At 33.9% G+C, this 17,303-nt stretch overlaps 1 protein-coding gene across 1 annotated transcript in view; it reads right to left on the reverse strand.

Moving 5' to 3' along the window:
- The window catches only part of ERCC6 (ERCC excision repair 6, chromatin remodeling factor), a 112,987-nt gene that overhangs the window by 44,473 nt on the left and 51,211 nt on the right, over window positions 1-17,303 (reverse strand). Inside the window, exons 6-7 of the mRNA XM_036736842.1 lie at window positions 8,242-8,370; window positions 3,819-3,977 (exon numbers count right to left, since the gene is read on the reverse strand). Coding sequence (XP_036592737.1) covers window positions 3,819-3,977; window positions 8,242-8,370 — 288 coding nt within the window. The remainder of the gene's footprint in view (window positions 1-3,818; window positions 3,978-8,241; window positions 8,371-17,303) is intronic.

A 17,303-nucleotide genomic window follows, 5' to 3' on the forward strand; every position in this document is an offset into this window, starting at 1 on the left:
GAGGGGGCCAGTTCTGAGGGGAGACAGGGAAGGATGCAGTCCAGGGCACGGGGAGAAGCTGACCTCACGTTCTCTCACCTGTATAAAGCGCTTCAAGATCACAAAATGCTGTACATATACAACTGCATCTGCTCCTCTGAGACACTACCATATGTGCCAGTATTATTGGTATTCCCATTTTACTGATGAGGAAACTAAGGCTAAGAACGGTTAAGTGACTTTTCCGGTAATAATCAATTCTTAAGTAACTAAGGTAGAATTTGAACACAAGTCCTAATGACTCAAAGTCTAGTGTTGTAATTCAAAGTTGCCCTGTTTGTAAAATTAGAAGATTAGACTAGGTTATCCACAAAGGTCCCGTCTAGCTTTTTGATCCTATGATTAACTCCACAAAAAACTGGAGGCAAAAGGCAAGGAGCTTCTAAAATTGCTTTTATTTTTAAATAAAAATAAAATTATTACAAACCATAAAACCCCTACATCAATAACTAAAACTGAGAATTTGTCAAATTTAAGGGAAAAAACAATGTTTGTCTTTGTAAAGAAAAAGAAAGTATACATGTAAATTACAACTTAAAAATAATGCTGCTATTCCTATTCGTGTCCCAGAGAAGTGACAGAAATATGCCCTTCCTTACTCAGAGGAGAAATCTTCTCCTTGCACACAGTAAATATTTAACAAATGGCTGCAAGTTAAACGGATCGACTGAAGTTGGTTGCTCAGCCGCTGCCGCTGCCACACGCCTTTGTATACTATATAACAATCTGAAAGTGGTATGAGATGGAGAAGGTAGGGAACATTCTAGCAATATTTATAATAAGCTTTTTAAAAAAATGTTTGATGCAAGCCCCTCAGCACCCTCAGATATGTCTCCAGGCAGGGATAACAATAGACAGAAAGATACAGATCTATTTCTGTACAATAAGAATGATGTGTATAGTTATCTTTAAATTGTTCTGGAACAGTTATCCTCCCCTGCCCACCTTTCTATGCATACATTGGATTTCCATCAAAAGATTATGCAGTTCAGTTCTCCTACCCTATACAATGAAACGGAACATAATTAAAGTCAATACAATGCTTGATAAGCATCTGAACAAAAGTTCCCTGCAATTTAAAAACTACTTTCAAATAAACACATGCACATTTTTGATGCTTTAAACCAATCTTTTTCTTTCTAGATTCTATAATTAGACAACTATGAATGATCTCTTAGCTTTTAAAATGTCAATTTAAAAAAATTCTAGTTAAAGAATTGAGCCCCATTAAGTTAAAACCTGGGAGTGGCTGGACCCTGGAAAAGTAAGAGAGGCCACTAATAAGCGCACATTATAAAATAAGCCACCATTTCCAACTCCTAACATCAACAAGCTAAAAGACCAGAAATTATCTCAATACATTTTAGCGACTAGCAGCGATTCTGACCAGATTTAATGGCTATTATTTAATCTTTACCATCACTGATTGCCTACTGTATCTATGCCTGACTACATGTCAGAAATGATGTCCACTGCCTGCAGTTTGCCAAGTCTTTCAAAATTAATTTGAGGCAGTCAGGTATTCAAATCATAGTAAAATGCTCCTACCAGAAATCACTTGAAAATGCATCAACTCTCTGAGGTAATTATTATTAACTAAATTACTAGGAATTATTAGGAACAAAAATTTACTAAACGATATCCAATGGCCTAAAAGAGTTAATGCCAATTTGAGAAATGAACTATTTATTCCCTACCTGTAATTAACTTCGGGTCTAAGATTTTTGTATTACTACTACTCCAGAAACCAAAATAAAGTATGAAACTCATTAATAAAAAAGAGCCTGCTGACTGGAAAAGATGTTTTTGATTTTTTCTTTTGCTTTACCATATGCAACATGTTTCTCCTTTTTGACACTGAATTTGAAGTTATGACTAAACATGAGACATATGTAGCCTTTTCTATTTCATTGGGTCTAAGATACCTGTAGTCCAGTGTGTGTGTACGTGTGCGCGCATGTGTGTGTGAAAATATACGTCAGCTCTTTGCTATCTTATGATGTGCTACCTGCTAATACCACTATCCTCAGTTTCTTTTCCTTTAGGTCATGAAAATGAAGTAGTTATGCAGCTTCAGAGGACAAGGGTAGGTACAAATTATTTTCTTTTGTAATTTTCCATGGCAACATGGGCACATTTAAGAGGACTATGCTCCTGAGTATATCTCCATTCATAAATAGCCCAGTTGTTTGGGTGATATATAACCACATTCACTGAAGCCATTTCCACCGATACTATTTTAATAAAGATGATCTGGGCTATAATCCAATATGCCATGCTATTTCATTATGGAACAGAGGATATGAGCATTGATAGTTAATTGATTACAGCTGCTGCTCATTATTAGTACTGACTTCAGCTACTGATAGAATTGCTCCTACTCAGGAGAGAACATGTTTTAATTTTTATATCCAAACAGCACTGTAGGGAAGACTTTAGGTTTCCTAGGCTCAAAACATAAGATCCATACAAGTTCTGTAATGTTGGAAGAAAAAAAGAAAAGTCCAAAAATCATTATATGGATAGTTTAAGGAGATTTAGTCATCAAAAAAAAAAATCTCACTGAAGTACATAAGTCAATGGAGGGACTAATTCTGAAAAAAAAAAAACATACAATTCCGTGATGCTACACTATTGACAGTTACGGAAAGGGAAGTGCAAAACACCAAAGTTTCAGTAGTTCAGTAGTCCTTTCAAATAATTTTTTTTCAATGTGGTTTTATATGAGATGTAAATTTATGTCTAAGGTTCAAAGGAAACCCACTTTATACCAGTCAAATATAGATATCCTTTTTACTCATTATGCGAAGCCAGTTACTCAAAAGGCCATCTTAGATTACCTGGTATCATGATAGAATGTCTTATCGCTATTTAATCCATCATAACTTTTGTCTATATTAACTGTCTTTCAATTATGCTTTCTAAAAACAAGTTCTTCATGGCCTGTTTATTAGATAACAAAAGTAGTCTATTTCAGTATGTAGGATAATAAAAAAGTTATTTGATTTCTGCACCCTATCCAAATGAACATAATTCCACATTTAGATAATAATGATCACCTATTTTCAGATCCTCTTGAGATGAGCTTTCAAAGTGTCAATTTCCATGCAATTCTTTAAAATAAAAATATGAATATTCTCTATTATTAGAATGTATTGAGCAGACTTAGATAGCAGTAGGAGGGGAAGTAAAACATAAACAGATTAACAGCAGCTTTCCAAAGAAAACAGACCTACAAATATTGTTATATTGCACGCTAGTCATAAAAGAAATTCTGGATAGCTGCTTCCAATTTCCTAATCCAAAGCTCCAACTTTCCCCATGAATAGACTTTATACTTCCTGTAGTGCACACCTGGTGTTTTGCCAGAACAAATATTTTAATGTAAAATTTAATAAATGGAACTAAAGGTATTATATCTAATTTAAAATTCCATATTGTGTAAACTATTGATATTAATGTAATTGAGTTTGTAAACAATCCATTTGTGGAAGCTAACCTTAGACACTGTATTGACCCAAAATATCTAGTGGGGCTCATCTGCAAAATGAAGCATCAATGCCTGGAATTCATTAAAAGTGTTACATGTTTAATTTCTCCTGCCCTACAGCTCCATTGTCTCGTAAAAATTTTCCTTTGATGTCCCCCACTAAAAGAATTAAAGGAATATTGTAATTGAAATGTCATCAATAATTCACAAGACCCTCCTCCACCAGCAATACATCTGATGAAATATTAATTGAGCTCCACAGACTGACAGTCTGCAGAGGAGCACTTGCCTGTAATTTGAACCACGAGTCCTGATCTTGCTGTAGCTCAGACCTGCCAAGAAGGCAATTATCTGGATGGTCTTGCCCAATCCCATCTCATCTCCCAGAATTCCTCCTGCCTGCTGGCAGTGCAATTCCCACAGCCACCTAACACCTGTCTGCTGGTACCTACAACAACATGCACCAACAAGAAAAAAGAAAACGGCAAATGTTTGATAATACTGATCATAACAGAAAGTACTCATGAATTAATCATTTGGCAAGATTCTAGTACCAGTTACAGAAACATGTTGGATGTGTTTTACATGAGTGCTGTATTTATAAGGTCATATATTATTGATGTACTTAGCCATAATATGTCACAAATTTGTTCTTTACAGAATACTAAAACATTTCTAATTAAACTGACAGACACGATAATTAGGAGCTACTTTCATTTTTTTTTTAACTTGGTGAGCTGCCTGCTAAGAGATGAGGCTTCTTATGTTACTGTCTAACCTCTAAATATTTTTTCTTTATATGGAAAGTTACATAAAAATAATAAATGAGGAAACAATATTCGTATTTTCTCTCGGTCTAATAAAAGACAAAGATAGGGTATGCTGAAAATGCTTATTTACTTACTATGTAACCAACTAGAAATTCAGCTAAGTGAAATTATATTTTTCAATAAGAAAAATTAAGTGAAAATTATTTTTCAATATCATTGACAATTATGAGTATTAGATATGGTTTCAACAAATGGAACGTGGTGAATAATTAGCAGAAGTAAATTTATTCTGATACCATTATCAGACTGAGAAAGGAACAGAGAAGATAATTTAAAGATCTGCAACAATTTTAAATGAAAAGTAAGGACTGTGTGAAGTCAAGGCCTTGAAGATTAATTTGGTGAAAAGCCTTTTAAACTTAAAAGAAAGATTTTACTAAGCAGATCACAGACTGCAATAGTATCACAAATTCTGGCTCTTGTTTTAGAGTTGGTACAGGTAATAGGAAAAAGAAATACATCTTCTGGTGAAAGGATGTAAGATATAATTTTTTTCTTATGTAAATACTGAATAAATAATATAAAAGTCAGACACAAAGGAGGAAACTGGAAAAGGTTTAAAGTGAAAAATCTAAAAATAAACCCATTAAAAAGGTCAAGCTTTTCTAGACCAAATAGAAAAATAATTGAACATTTCCTTACAAAAGGAATTTCCTAATTTCCAGTTTTTGCTGCTCACAACTGTTGTACCTACCTGAAATCTGACACTAAACTTAAGTTTGAATTACAGTTTTAATTTGCGTTATTTTCCCACTAAAGAGACTACCATGAACTTTATTTCCCCTTCTATTCTAGATGTAAGTGACAAAAGTCTGATAGTAGCATTGTGACCGACTGTGACATAAGGAAAAGCCTTAATTAGAAAAATTGTTTCTCATTAAGTTTGCTAATAAAACTAAGTTATATGGGGTGGCAAGAAACCTGATAAACATTATTAGATTTCACCATAAAAATAGTAAAGATAAAATAGGAGAGAATACATATAAAAATTCTCCTCAGAAAAGGAAAAAGAAATTTCATTTAAAGTATGATTGCTTGCCTACAAGGCAAAAAAAAAAAAAAAGATCAAAATTGTAACAATCTACATAAGCCAATTATGGACTGACCAGTTTTTCTTAAAAACACATGTCAAAACTAAGGTACAGCACACAAACATTGTATGCCACCATGGCTCTGCCACTATGTAAACTCAGATATCGCCTAATTTCCTCGAGCTTCATCTAGAATGATGGAGTTCAGACTCTCTAATACCTATTTCTACCTATAAAAATTTTCCTTTTATCTTCCTGGGAAAACTAAAGAAATTGAACTGACTGTGCTTGAACAAATGAAGGTTAAAAAAAGATTTAACATTTACTGACCAACCATACTGTGGCCTTAACACACATCTTTATGTACAGGAAGGAATATTATAGAGATGACGTGGAGGAACTGTTCTGCAGTTCTGACTGCAGGAGTAAACTTAGATTACATAATAGTAATTTCAGTTACACATCAGAAATGGTCCTCTAATTATAATTGTGAAACTTTAATACCCCTTATACCATGGAGAAACAACAACCACTGAAGGAGAACTGAAAGATGTTCACCACACTATAGATAATATTGCAAATGTACCAAAGGATTATTCTGATATTTATCCTTGATTAGATACCTAAATTTGTGAATTTTGTGAATGTGTAGCAGATTCTACTATATCACAACGAGGTTCAGGAATCTTTCACAAATTTCAATCATTGGAGGCCAACTATAGATTATTATCATAATATTTTCATGCTAACTTGGGACAGATTACTTAATTTTAAAATAAGATAATATATTTTACTGTAACTAGGAGGAGAGTTAGAATATGAAAGCTTGACCTCAATGTTGAGTCACATCAATAAATGACTGCAGAGAAAACTTTCAACAAAAATCTTTAAAATTCAAATATATGATTGAAATTGTTGACTATTCTACTACACTAACTACTGAAATACTTATTGGAGGGTTTATTCTACATTCCAAATGGCTTTCCCCTGTGTATTGCACTATCCTCTGTTAATTTAATTCCAATACAGTAAAGTTGAATATAGTAAAAATATACTTACAGTTTAAAATTCAATTAGCCTGGCTAAAACTTAATTATACAAGAGAAATGAGAAATTTATCAGCCTCATTAATCCCTTCCTATGCTAGAGAAAAAAATATACAAAGTTTATTATATTTATAAAATATTTAAAATTCCATATTTTCAGAAGTAAAACAGATTCAAGGACTATGCAATTCAACTAATTAGAAAATATTTATATTGACTACCACAGGAGTCACATTCTATTTATTTAGAAAGTAAAATTTTGTTCCAATTAACTATGAACCATGTTGTGTTAAAAAAAAAAAATCTTGACATTTAAATCAAAATAATCATTACTTGATTCCTCTGACAATTTAGGACTTCATGACAGAGGACATTACACAACTAGAGACACGCTATTTTCCATTAGTCAGGTTACTATCATTTCTGTTGGTGGCAAATTTCCTGTCTTTTTAAGTTCTAATTTTATTAGTACTACTTATTTGCATTTTGCGTGGTTTTTTGTTGTTGTTGTTGTTGTTGAGGCTAAACCTCTTAATAAGTGAGCATTTTAGATGGGATGACTAGTGTTGCCAACAAGTTATTCATTTGCCTTTCCACAGTTGACATTTTGAGGTCAATGCATAACACAATTACCTCTCAAAAGCAAAAAATTATTAGCTTTTGAATGAGTACTATACTTGCACTCACATTTAAAATTCTAGTCCTACTTCTTCCTCCAACAACTTTAGTAGGTCTTTTTGTTGAATGAGGGTAACTCACTCATCTTCTCTTTTCTCACACTCCCACCCCAAAACAATCACTCCGATTAAGAGGAAATAACATAGATGATATGATTACAGATCTTTACTAAAGGGTGGAGCTATATTAATGCATATTAATAGTAAGTAGACATCGCGACAGAATGACTGTCAGCTAAGTCTCCATAATGAATTAATTTTTAACTGTCTCAATGAGAGTTTCTTCTTGGAAAAACCAACCTTTACTAGAGATTAATGTCCAGGAATTAAAGGTACAAATGAGTATAAGGAAGCTACTTAATGCTTCAACTTTCTATGCACAACTAGAAAGGCTATCTAAAGTAACTTGTCAAGAAAATCACTATAATATAGCGTATAAAATACACTATAAAAAAGGGGTGATGGTAGTGAAAATGTTCTTTAGTATTTACATGAATCATCTAAGAATCACAGTTGCTAGATGATAAGGGTCATTACCATCTCATAGCCAAGTGTCCTGTGTTCCTTGAAGCACAATTAATCGAATTTTGGTCAAAGAAATTTTAAGCAATTTCAGGCACCACCTTAATCCTAAAGGTATCAGCTCTCCTATTAGGAAAGTATTCAAATAAACATGAGTACGTCAAAGCATAAGACCCATGGTTTCACATGCGGAAAAACGATTTTTAAAAAAAATTTTATTTTAATACTAAAGCCTTTTTTGAAAGGCTATGGCTACAAAGAAATTCAATTTAAGAACTTCAAGATTTTGTTCCTTGAAACTAAGTTACCAAGAAGAAAAATTTTTTCACTGTTGGCTGTTTCATACTGCCATTAGCCTCCGAACCATTTCTGTGAAGATTTATCAGCTAACAAACAAGTCCAATATTCACTTTAGTCAATTTATTATCATCTAATTTTAATGAACAGTATTTGGCATAAATTTAGATTTGACTGTGTTTGTATTTGCAATAAACTGCTATAAGCGCCTTTAGAGACCACAGGTAGCTACTACAGTACTCTTTAAATATTTATTTGCACATAATAATCTGATGGTACAATATAAAGAAAAAAGCATATAATACATACTTAAAAAGCTTTTTGAACAAAAAACCTGGCACTCTAAAACCTTCATCAAATTCAGCATCGCTTTCCTCAGATTCTTCTTCAGCCTTTCTATGTTGCTCTCTCTCTTCCAATCTCCGTTTGTTCCACCTCCTATCATATACGGAGAAAAATATGTTTCAATGAGTGTGGTTACCAAAGAGAATCTAAAGCCAGACGCATTTATACAATATCTATATCAAGAACTAAGAAGTGAAGCCACAAAAGAAGGAGCTTCAAAATGTCATGATGGCCATCATTACCCAAAGCACTGGATTCAGAGGAAAAGACAAAACAAAACAAATCTCTCCTTACACCTCTGACTTTCATCTCTCAAACCAATTCCTACCTGCAGTATTTTAAATAAGACCTCATTCCACTGGGAAAAATACTTCCTCTTATTTCAAGGAATACCAAAAGAAAGAATTTCAGTAATAGTTCCCAAGATAAACTTAGGGAACATAATTATTTTTATAAAATGTCAAGTGCTCCTACAAATAATATGGCCATAAAAATCTATGTAACCATGCCTTTCCAAAATATAGCCAACATGACATTACAATGCAACGAAAGACTATATTTACCCTCCATCCATATTTCTGTATATGGTTTACACTATAAAAATTTAAGTATTATATTACTTTGTACAATAAAGTAAATATATAATAAAAACAAATTCATCTTAGATTCATCTACTGTTAAAACAAGTGAGGGGACAATTACTTAATTTAGAAGCACTGCTTACACACAAAACTATTGAACTTACATAAAAATAAGTTCTTTGAATAAGGTCTTATTTTTAAAAGACATTCTACTAACACCTTCTGTTTCTATATCAAATTCATTTCCAAATATAACCCCTTCACTAACACCTCCTCTCCCTGCAATCTATTCCAAGAGGGCCATTCCTGGTAACAAAGAAAAGGGGGAAAAACAGTTTGGAAAAATTAACTACCACAACCACCAGACCTGACAGTATAGGAAATGTTCTAAAGTTATTAACACCAGTCCCCATGCTCCCCAAAAATGCTATTCCTCTGCAAAGAAGGAAGAGAGGGACATTTTTCCATCTCTTCTCTAGGGTAAGCTTGGTCTTTAAACTTGTAACATTCAGTTTTGTTTTATTTTAGTTTTTCTCAATTATATTGTTGTAGGCATTGTGCACACTGTTTCTGTACATGGTTCTGCTTATCTCACTTTGGTATCTGTTTATATCAATTTTCCCCTGCTTCCCTGCAGTCTTCCTATTTGTCATTTCTCACAGTAGTAATATTCCATGCCATTAATTTGACACAATTTATTTAGCCATTCTCCAATTAGACAGAACCTACTTCTAGTTCTTTGCTACTACAAAAAGTGTTGTTAAAAGTATTTTGGTGCATATGGAATTTTTCTATCTTTGACTTCCTTGGGGTATATGCCAAGCATTTTATTTTATACCTTTCTAATGTAGTTATCATGTAATATCATTCATTGTGGCTATTTAAGACTGGGTCTAAACCATAAGTTCCATGAGGGTAAAGATACCCTCATGTTTCCTATTTCTCTGTATTTAATAAGTTTTAGTATCTGTTCTAGGTACTGTAGTGTACACTGGCTTAATTATAGACCTGGTTTTGACACGTACTGGCTGATCATCTCAGACAAAGCTATTAACTTAGCTGAGTGTCTATTTCCTTATCTGTGTAAAATGAAGTTCTAGATTATCTGGAATATCCCTTTGCACTCTAAAATTCTACACTTCTTCCATATGGACAGCAATCAGTTAACCGCTGTCTTTAGGTATTATTGTTCAGTTGCTAAATTCTGGAAAAATCATGAAGAGAAGAAGACATGTCAATAGAATGGATTAGGCCAAATGTCAGTTTTCAAAAGGGAAAAAAAGATTAGGCCAAACAATATACATTTATTTCAAAATGTAGTAAAAAAGTAGTTTCTAATAACTACAGAGTAAGAAGTCTGTAAGCTAGCACCAGTAAAATTATAGAATGGATTTTCAAATACATTGGGAGCATTTAGAAAAGGATGTATTTAGTGCTAGAATACAACAACAATAACAATTATTTCCTTTTTGATGATATAACTTTATGAGGCTGGTAGATCAGAGAATGCCACAGTTACTACAACTTGACCAAAATTTTTGACAGTCACTCATGTTAACCTTGTGGATAAATCAGTGGGACTAGACGATAGCACTGCTGGATAAATTAGCAACTTAAGGATCATACCTAAAGCACGACGATGAACTGACTGCTGTCCACCAAGACGTTTAGGATTTTAGAGTGCAAAAGGACATTCCAGATTATCTAGAACTCCTTCATTTTAGAGATAAGGAAACAGATGCCCAGCTAAATTAACTGCTTTGTCTGAGATGATCAGCTAGTACATGCCAAAGCCAGGTCTGCAATTCAGCCAGTGTTCACCACACAGAGACTAAACCCAATCTTAGATAACCACAATAAACAATATTACATGACAACTGCATTAGAAAGATATAAAATAAAATGTTACAAGATATCTGGGAAGGAAGGTTATTACCAAACAAGGAATCAAAGAATGCTTGATGGCAATAACATTTCAATTGGACTTTAGTATACGGCATACTTGGGGAGCAGAGAATTGTCCAATTTGGACTAAAGCACAGAGGGAAGAGAAAAAAATGTGGGATAATTCTGTAAAGGAAGAATGACACTATACTATGGAGAGATTTGAATGCCAAGGAGGTAAGCAAAAGGGAACCATTAGTTTGTGGGTTTTTTTTTAAAGGAAATGAAATGATTATATCTATTTATAAGAAAAATTATTCTTGCAATAGTATGAAGACTGGAGAGTTCTGGAAAGAGACCAGAAAATTGTTTAGGAAGTTATTGCAATAGCTCAAATGAGTGGCGATGACAGCCTATAACAAAGTGGTGACAGTGGAAATATAACGGAAGGGATAGATATGAGAAGGTAAAATTTACAGAATATAACTAACTGGATATGAGAAGTGAAAATCCCATTTAATTCTAAGATTCCACAATTTAACAAATGTAGAAAGAAAGAAATACAATACTAACATTTTTATTACAATAACTTTTCTAAATGGCTTTCCATCTTTAATATAAAAATGCTGAGCAAAATGCAATTTTTAAATATGTCTTCAAAATGTACCGTTCATTTCTTTATTACAATACTGGTCCTAAAGATACCTTCATTTCTGAATAACCATTAAGATAGTTTCTTAAATTGCAAGATAAGAGTATCAGAGAAAGATAAGAACTACAAGTAACATACCGTTATGCTAAGGTCTTACAAATTTAGAATAAGGAAGTCATTAGATATTTTCCAACAAAATGATAACACCTAACTAGATTTTGTTAAGGAAAGCATATTTCCTTGGAGTTATCTGTTAACTCTTTGGGACTGATAAATTTCCATATCACACTGAACCTACAGTTTTGGTTTCTGTTTCTTCCCTCCTCACCTCTTAAACTGTGAGAGAATTCTGTAGTCCTGGGCATAGAACACAAAAAATTACATTATTAAAATTAATAAAATAAAGATTATAAAAATAATTGTATTTCCCTGTTTACTACCTCTTAAAGAGAGATGAAAAGAATTACATATTTTTTTTGTACTGGCTAAATGACCATTAGATGTGGTAAATAAAATTATTACTGCATACAAGCATTTGAAATCTGTAGAAACAGGTTGCCCCAGTAGAATTGTATTCATATTTCACAAACAAAATATACCTGCTTTTAACCATGTGCATATGTGGCACTGAGGCTGAAAGATTATTTAGTCACTTGAAGTAAGACTGATAATCTATTCAACTTTGTGGATTAAAACCAACAGTCATCACCTACCACCACTATCGCCTTAGTGATAACAAATTAATATATAGCAACTAGCAAACTTTATCTCTTTGAATCTCACAATAACTACACAAACTAATCACTATAGGCGTACTACATACCAGGGATTGTACTAAGTACTGGGGATACAAAAAAAGGTGAAAGATCTGTCCTTCTTAAACTGTAACAAGGGAGACAAGATGCAGACACATACAAGACATAGGGTAAATTGGAGGTAATGTCTGAGGTCCATAACATTCTTTGTTGAAAATGCCAGAGATGGCCCTGAAGACCTAGCTTTCTAAACTTCTAGATCCTGAGGGCCATGAACTCAAGAGCTGGAGGTCAGCAAAGAAACCCAGGGTGAGACCAAGAAGGGCTGGCCACTCCACTCGAAAAACCAACGGGGGCAAAACCTGGCCCTAGTACACAGTCCCAATTCAGAAAGTAAAGCTAGTAAAATGAGTAATTCAAAGAAAATATCATGTTAGTATGAAAAATTACTGCAAATCTAGCAATTCTCTTTCTATCCACCCCACCCCCGAAGAAACTTAAGTAACTCCATAACAAATGGAAGTAGAGATTCAGCCGGGGGGGGGGGCGGGGGCGGCGGGAGGGGGGATGGATCTTCCACAAGGACTGTATGAATAACTAGAAGAAATAAAAGAATGAAATCAAAGCTATGGAGGAAAAGAACTGAAATGACAATAAGTAGCTTAGAAGAGAAAGTTGTAGTCTTTACACAAGAAATGGGCTTTCTGAATTCTATAACAGATCAAATAGAAATCAATAGGCAAAAGACAAAGCCTTACAAATAAGAATAACTTATACTGAAAAAGATTAAGACAATCCTAACAGGGTGAAAATGTACTTCTAATGGAATAGAAGACTTTTAAGCATTTCTGATGAAAAAGTCAGAGCTGAGTAGGAACTCTGAAAAACAAACTCAAGATCAATCAATCAATAAATAAACACTTACTAGGTGCCTGCTATGTCCCAGGTACTGTACTGAGCAACAAGAGGTAACTTTATTTGAACAACTGGAATGAGTTTATATAATGGGGATGATGTAATGAAGAGAAGAAACAAGCGTCCCTTCAGAACCTTTAATGTCACCAAAGGGTACTGAGGGAGTTAAATAACAAAAACAAATGGACTGAAAGTGGACTAGTTCTGTTCTGAAAGTTTGAAAAGAGCAAAAGAAGGTATACATCAGAATAGAAGGAAGGGGTAGGAACCTGATATTTCTCAATATTAGGGTATGTGAAAAGAAGAGCATATAAACCTAGAGGAAATGGTAGAGGGGCCATCAGATGAACTTTTCCCTTATTTGAAATGGACAAAGGAGGGTTGAACAGTTTGGTACAGAAATAAATCAAACTCAACAGGGAAACAAGCAGGGATAGGAAACATCCTATAATACTGAGAGGGAAAAGTTAAAAGCAAAACAACTTACTGACCTAAAGAACTAAAGGGAAAACTAAAATCTAGGGAAGGTGATTAGACTGTCTCTTAGACATTTGGTGAGTGTCTAAACAAACCGTAGCACATAAATTCAATGTTGTAAGAAATGACAAGATAATTTCATTGTATGAATTGATGCAAAGTGAGCAGAATAGAAGAATTTATACAAGTATGGTAACAGTGAAACATTTCCAAAGGATATATGATGAAGCCCACTTCCTGACAGATAAGTGATAGATAAAATCTGTAGAAAAATATTCTTTTTGACATGATGACTGGATTTGCTTTGCTTGACTAAGCTTATTTGCTATAATGTCTGGTGTTTTTTTTCCCCTTCCTTCTTGAGGAGGGTAGGGTTTAGCAATAGTGATGCTAAAAATAAAAGGGCCATTGTAACTTTTTTAAAAAGACATATCTGTGAAGATTTATATGAATGGATGGAAAATGAAGTGAACAGAACCAGGAGAACATTATACACTAACGACAAGACTGTAAGGATCTTCAACTGTGAAAGACTTTGCTACTCTGATCAAGATAATTATCCAAGACAATTCCAAAGAACCCATGATGAAAAATGCTATCCACCTCCAGAGACAGAACTGATTACCTCTGAGTACAGATTGGAGCAACCTTTTCAACCTTTTTTTACTTTATTTTTCTTGGTTTTGTGTGTGTGCTTTCTTTTGCAACATGGCTAATATGGGAATATGTTTTGCATGACTTCACATATATAATCAATATTATATTGCTTGCCTTCTCAATGGGTAGGAGAAGGATACAAGGCAGAGAATTTGGACCTCAAAATTTCAAAAATGAATGCTAAAAAAATTTTGTACACATAATTGGGAAATATTTATGAAATAAAAATATTTTTTAAAATACAAAGAAGAGTCTAGAAAGAAATTCAGGAGGAAGTATAGATAAGAGGGATAATTTTGAAAACAATACATCAAAGTTAAAGCCCATAGACTGGAAAATAGTCGGAAGAACTCTATTGTAAATTAATGTAATGAAATATTATTCTACCACAAGAAACAGTGACTATGAGTTCAGAGAAACTTGAGTAGACTTATATGAACGGATGCAGTCAGAAAAGCAGAACCAAAAGGATACAATGACCATAAAAATAAATGAGAACATCTATAGTGACCTTATAATTCAAATTATATATAGCCAAATTCATGACTAATATTGATTACAGAGGACTAATAGAGTTGTCTTTTCTCAGTAGAAAGTTGAAAGATGATGGGTAAGATTGCTACATACAGTGTGAGACAAGGTCAACATGTCTGTTTTGCCTGTTTTGCTACAATGGACAGCTCTATTTGGGGGAAAAGTGACAGTGATATACATATATACATATATATGATATGGAAAAACAATAATAAAACATTAAAAACAAAGACTCATCATAGTCATGTCCTACAAGTGTTTTCTGCGCCTCATACCTTGGTAGCTGAGCAGCATGGCCTGACATACAAAACTGCCCTGGGGAAAATACACACAAGGGAGGGAGAACAACATCTAAATATACAAAGTGTAAGATAGTGAGGAACCACCTGAATCCCAAAACCACAATATCTTGTAATTACAAGGTCATAGCTGTCCTGTATACTTCCTCACACAGCATCAGCTTCTGCATAAGCAGTATTCAAAAGAAATAGTCAAACAATAAAGTTACTAAACTCCTCAGACATGAGGCCCCATGGCTTAGCTATCATACTTTTCTTGCTATGCTAAGAAGACTGTAGTAAGGGACTTTATATTTATATCCTTCAGAGTTATCTAGTACATAACTCAAAAAAAAAATTTACTAGCTGGTTTTAATTTTTTCTCCTTAATTCCCATGTGGTTCCTAGAAACTATTTCAGACAGCCTAGGACCCTTAACACAAGTCTTAGAAACAGTGTCTTCAACCATCATCCAGGAAACCAACTGTCAAGATGCAACCTGGCAATGAAGTGCTCTTTTCTTGCAAGAGCTACAGCCATATCTACTGAAAACTCAGAAAAGAAAGTTCTTATCACCAAAATTCTCGGCACTGTCAAACGGCTCAACATCAGAAACTGGTATGATTTTATCAATGGAAATGATATTAAATAAGAAGCATTACCATCTGATTTGCCACTGTACTCTAGGGACCATAGGACTTTTGCATCCTACTTGCAGCTAAAGCCTTCTGTCACTTGTCTCTCTGATCTGAATGCAAGCTCCTTGAAAGCTGGGGCTGACTCACTTTTCTTACATCTCAGCATTTAGCACAGAACTTTGAACATAGTAAGTGCTTAATAAATGCTTTATTCATTCATTCCTTCATTCATAAAACACCATTCCATAAATTATGAATTATACCAAAACACCACTATACCAGTAAAGATTCCTCCCTCTGGGTAATACAAACTAGATCATTACCTTAATTTTAAAAATTCTACAATAACAAGTTTCTAAATATATAAAACCACTGTAGAATTATGCATAGCTGTATAAGCATCTTTATATTGGAGGAAACAGGCTCAGGGTGGCTCAATAAGTTGTCTACATGCACAGAGGGAGCTAATACTAAAGCCAGGCTCAGAATCCAGATTGTCTAGTAGCCAAAAAAGCGGAAATGGCATTAGGAAATGTCTCAATTAAGTTACTTTATCCAAGAAACAACTGGGCACCTAACATAAAGAATCAGTAATTTAAGCAGGCTCAGTTATGTTTTCTTTAAATTAAGGGGGAAAAACACTTTAAAAAATCTTTCCACCCCCACGTTAAAAAAAAAATCACATAATAGTCACAGCTGCAACCAAATAAAATGAAGGAGGCATGTTGTTCCCTGGCAGCTTTTCTAACTACACAGACTACTATCATATTCAGCCCACCTTCCAAATCTACTGGCATCCTTCTACAAGGAAACTTAGCAATAAAATTAAAATACTGATCAAGACAGAAAATTTGGTATGAACAGTGAGCACATTGCCTAGTTTCCCAAAAATACTAGGCCTCTCACTGGTTTTGCAAAAACAGTTCATCATGAACAAGTAACTTTGATCAATACACAAAATACTAACACCAAAAAAATCAGCATATGGCATAAATAGTTTAACTGCACAAGTAGTCTCTTGCAGTTGTTCGGTGGTGAGACACTTTGTCAGTGCAGATAGTTAAAAGGGCTGGAGTAAAAGCTAGGTGCTTCATGTTGCAGCCAATTTTCCACTATTTGGTACATGCTCGAAGATACACAAGCAAGAGGGGAAAAAAAAGAAACAAAGAAGACAAAGAAATATAACTGGTGGTCCCAACTACAATGTACAAACATTTTCAAAGATCACTTATAAAATGTACATTGACAGCCTGCTAACCCATTTCACTTCTAGTCTACCTGCCTTTTAGTTAAAAAAAAAAAAAAACAACCATACAACCTGTATACCATTTTACATTAAGATTTCATGCAACAATGGGCTGATTGAAAAAGAACAGCCCATCTACAAACTGGACCTGCCCAATTACAAAAAAAAGTTTGATTAGGGATTTTTTTTTTTAAAGAGAAAGTTAATCTTTAAAAAGTGCTACTGGTCTAGACTTCAAAATTTTGCTGGAGCAAGATATATGGGAACTGGACAATCTGTCTTCCAATTAGGTAGCCATCTTGGCTAGAATCCTCTTCTCTGTTTTCTGACCAACCTTAGGGAATATGCCCTTAATAGTATCATTGCATCAGAGGATGAGCAATTAAGTCATTTTTCTCCCACAATTCCA

This window comes from Trichosurus vulpecula, chromosome 8 (assembly GCF_011100635.1).
Source record: "Trichosurus vulpecula isolate mTriVul1 chromosome 8, mTriVul1.pri, whole genome shotgun sequence".
Lineage (NCBI taxonomy): Eukaryota > Metazoa > Chordata > Mammalia > Diprotodontia > Phalangeridae > Trichosurus > Trichosurus vulpecula.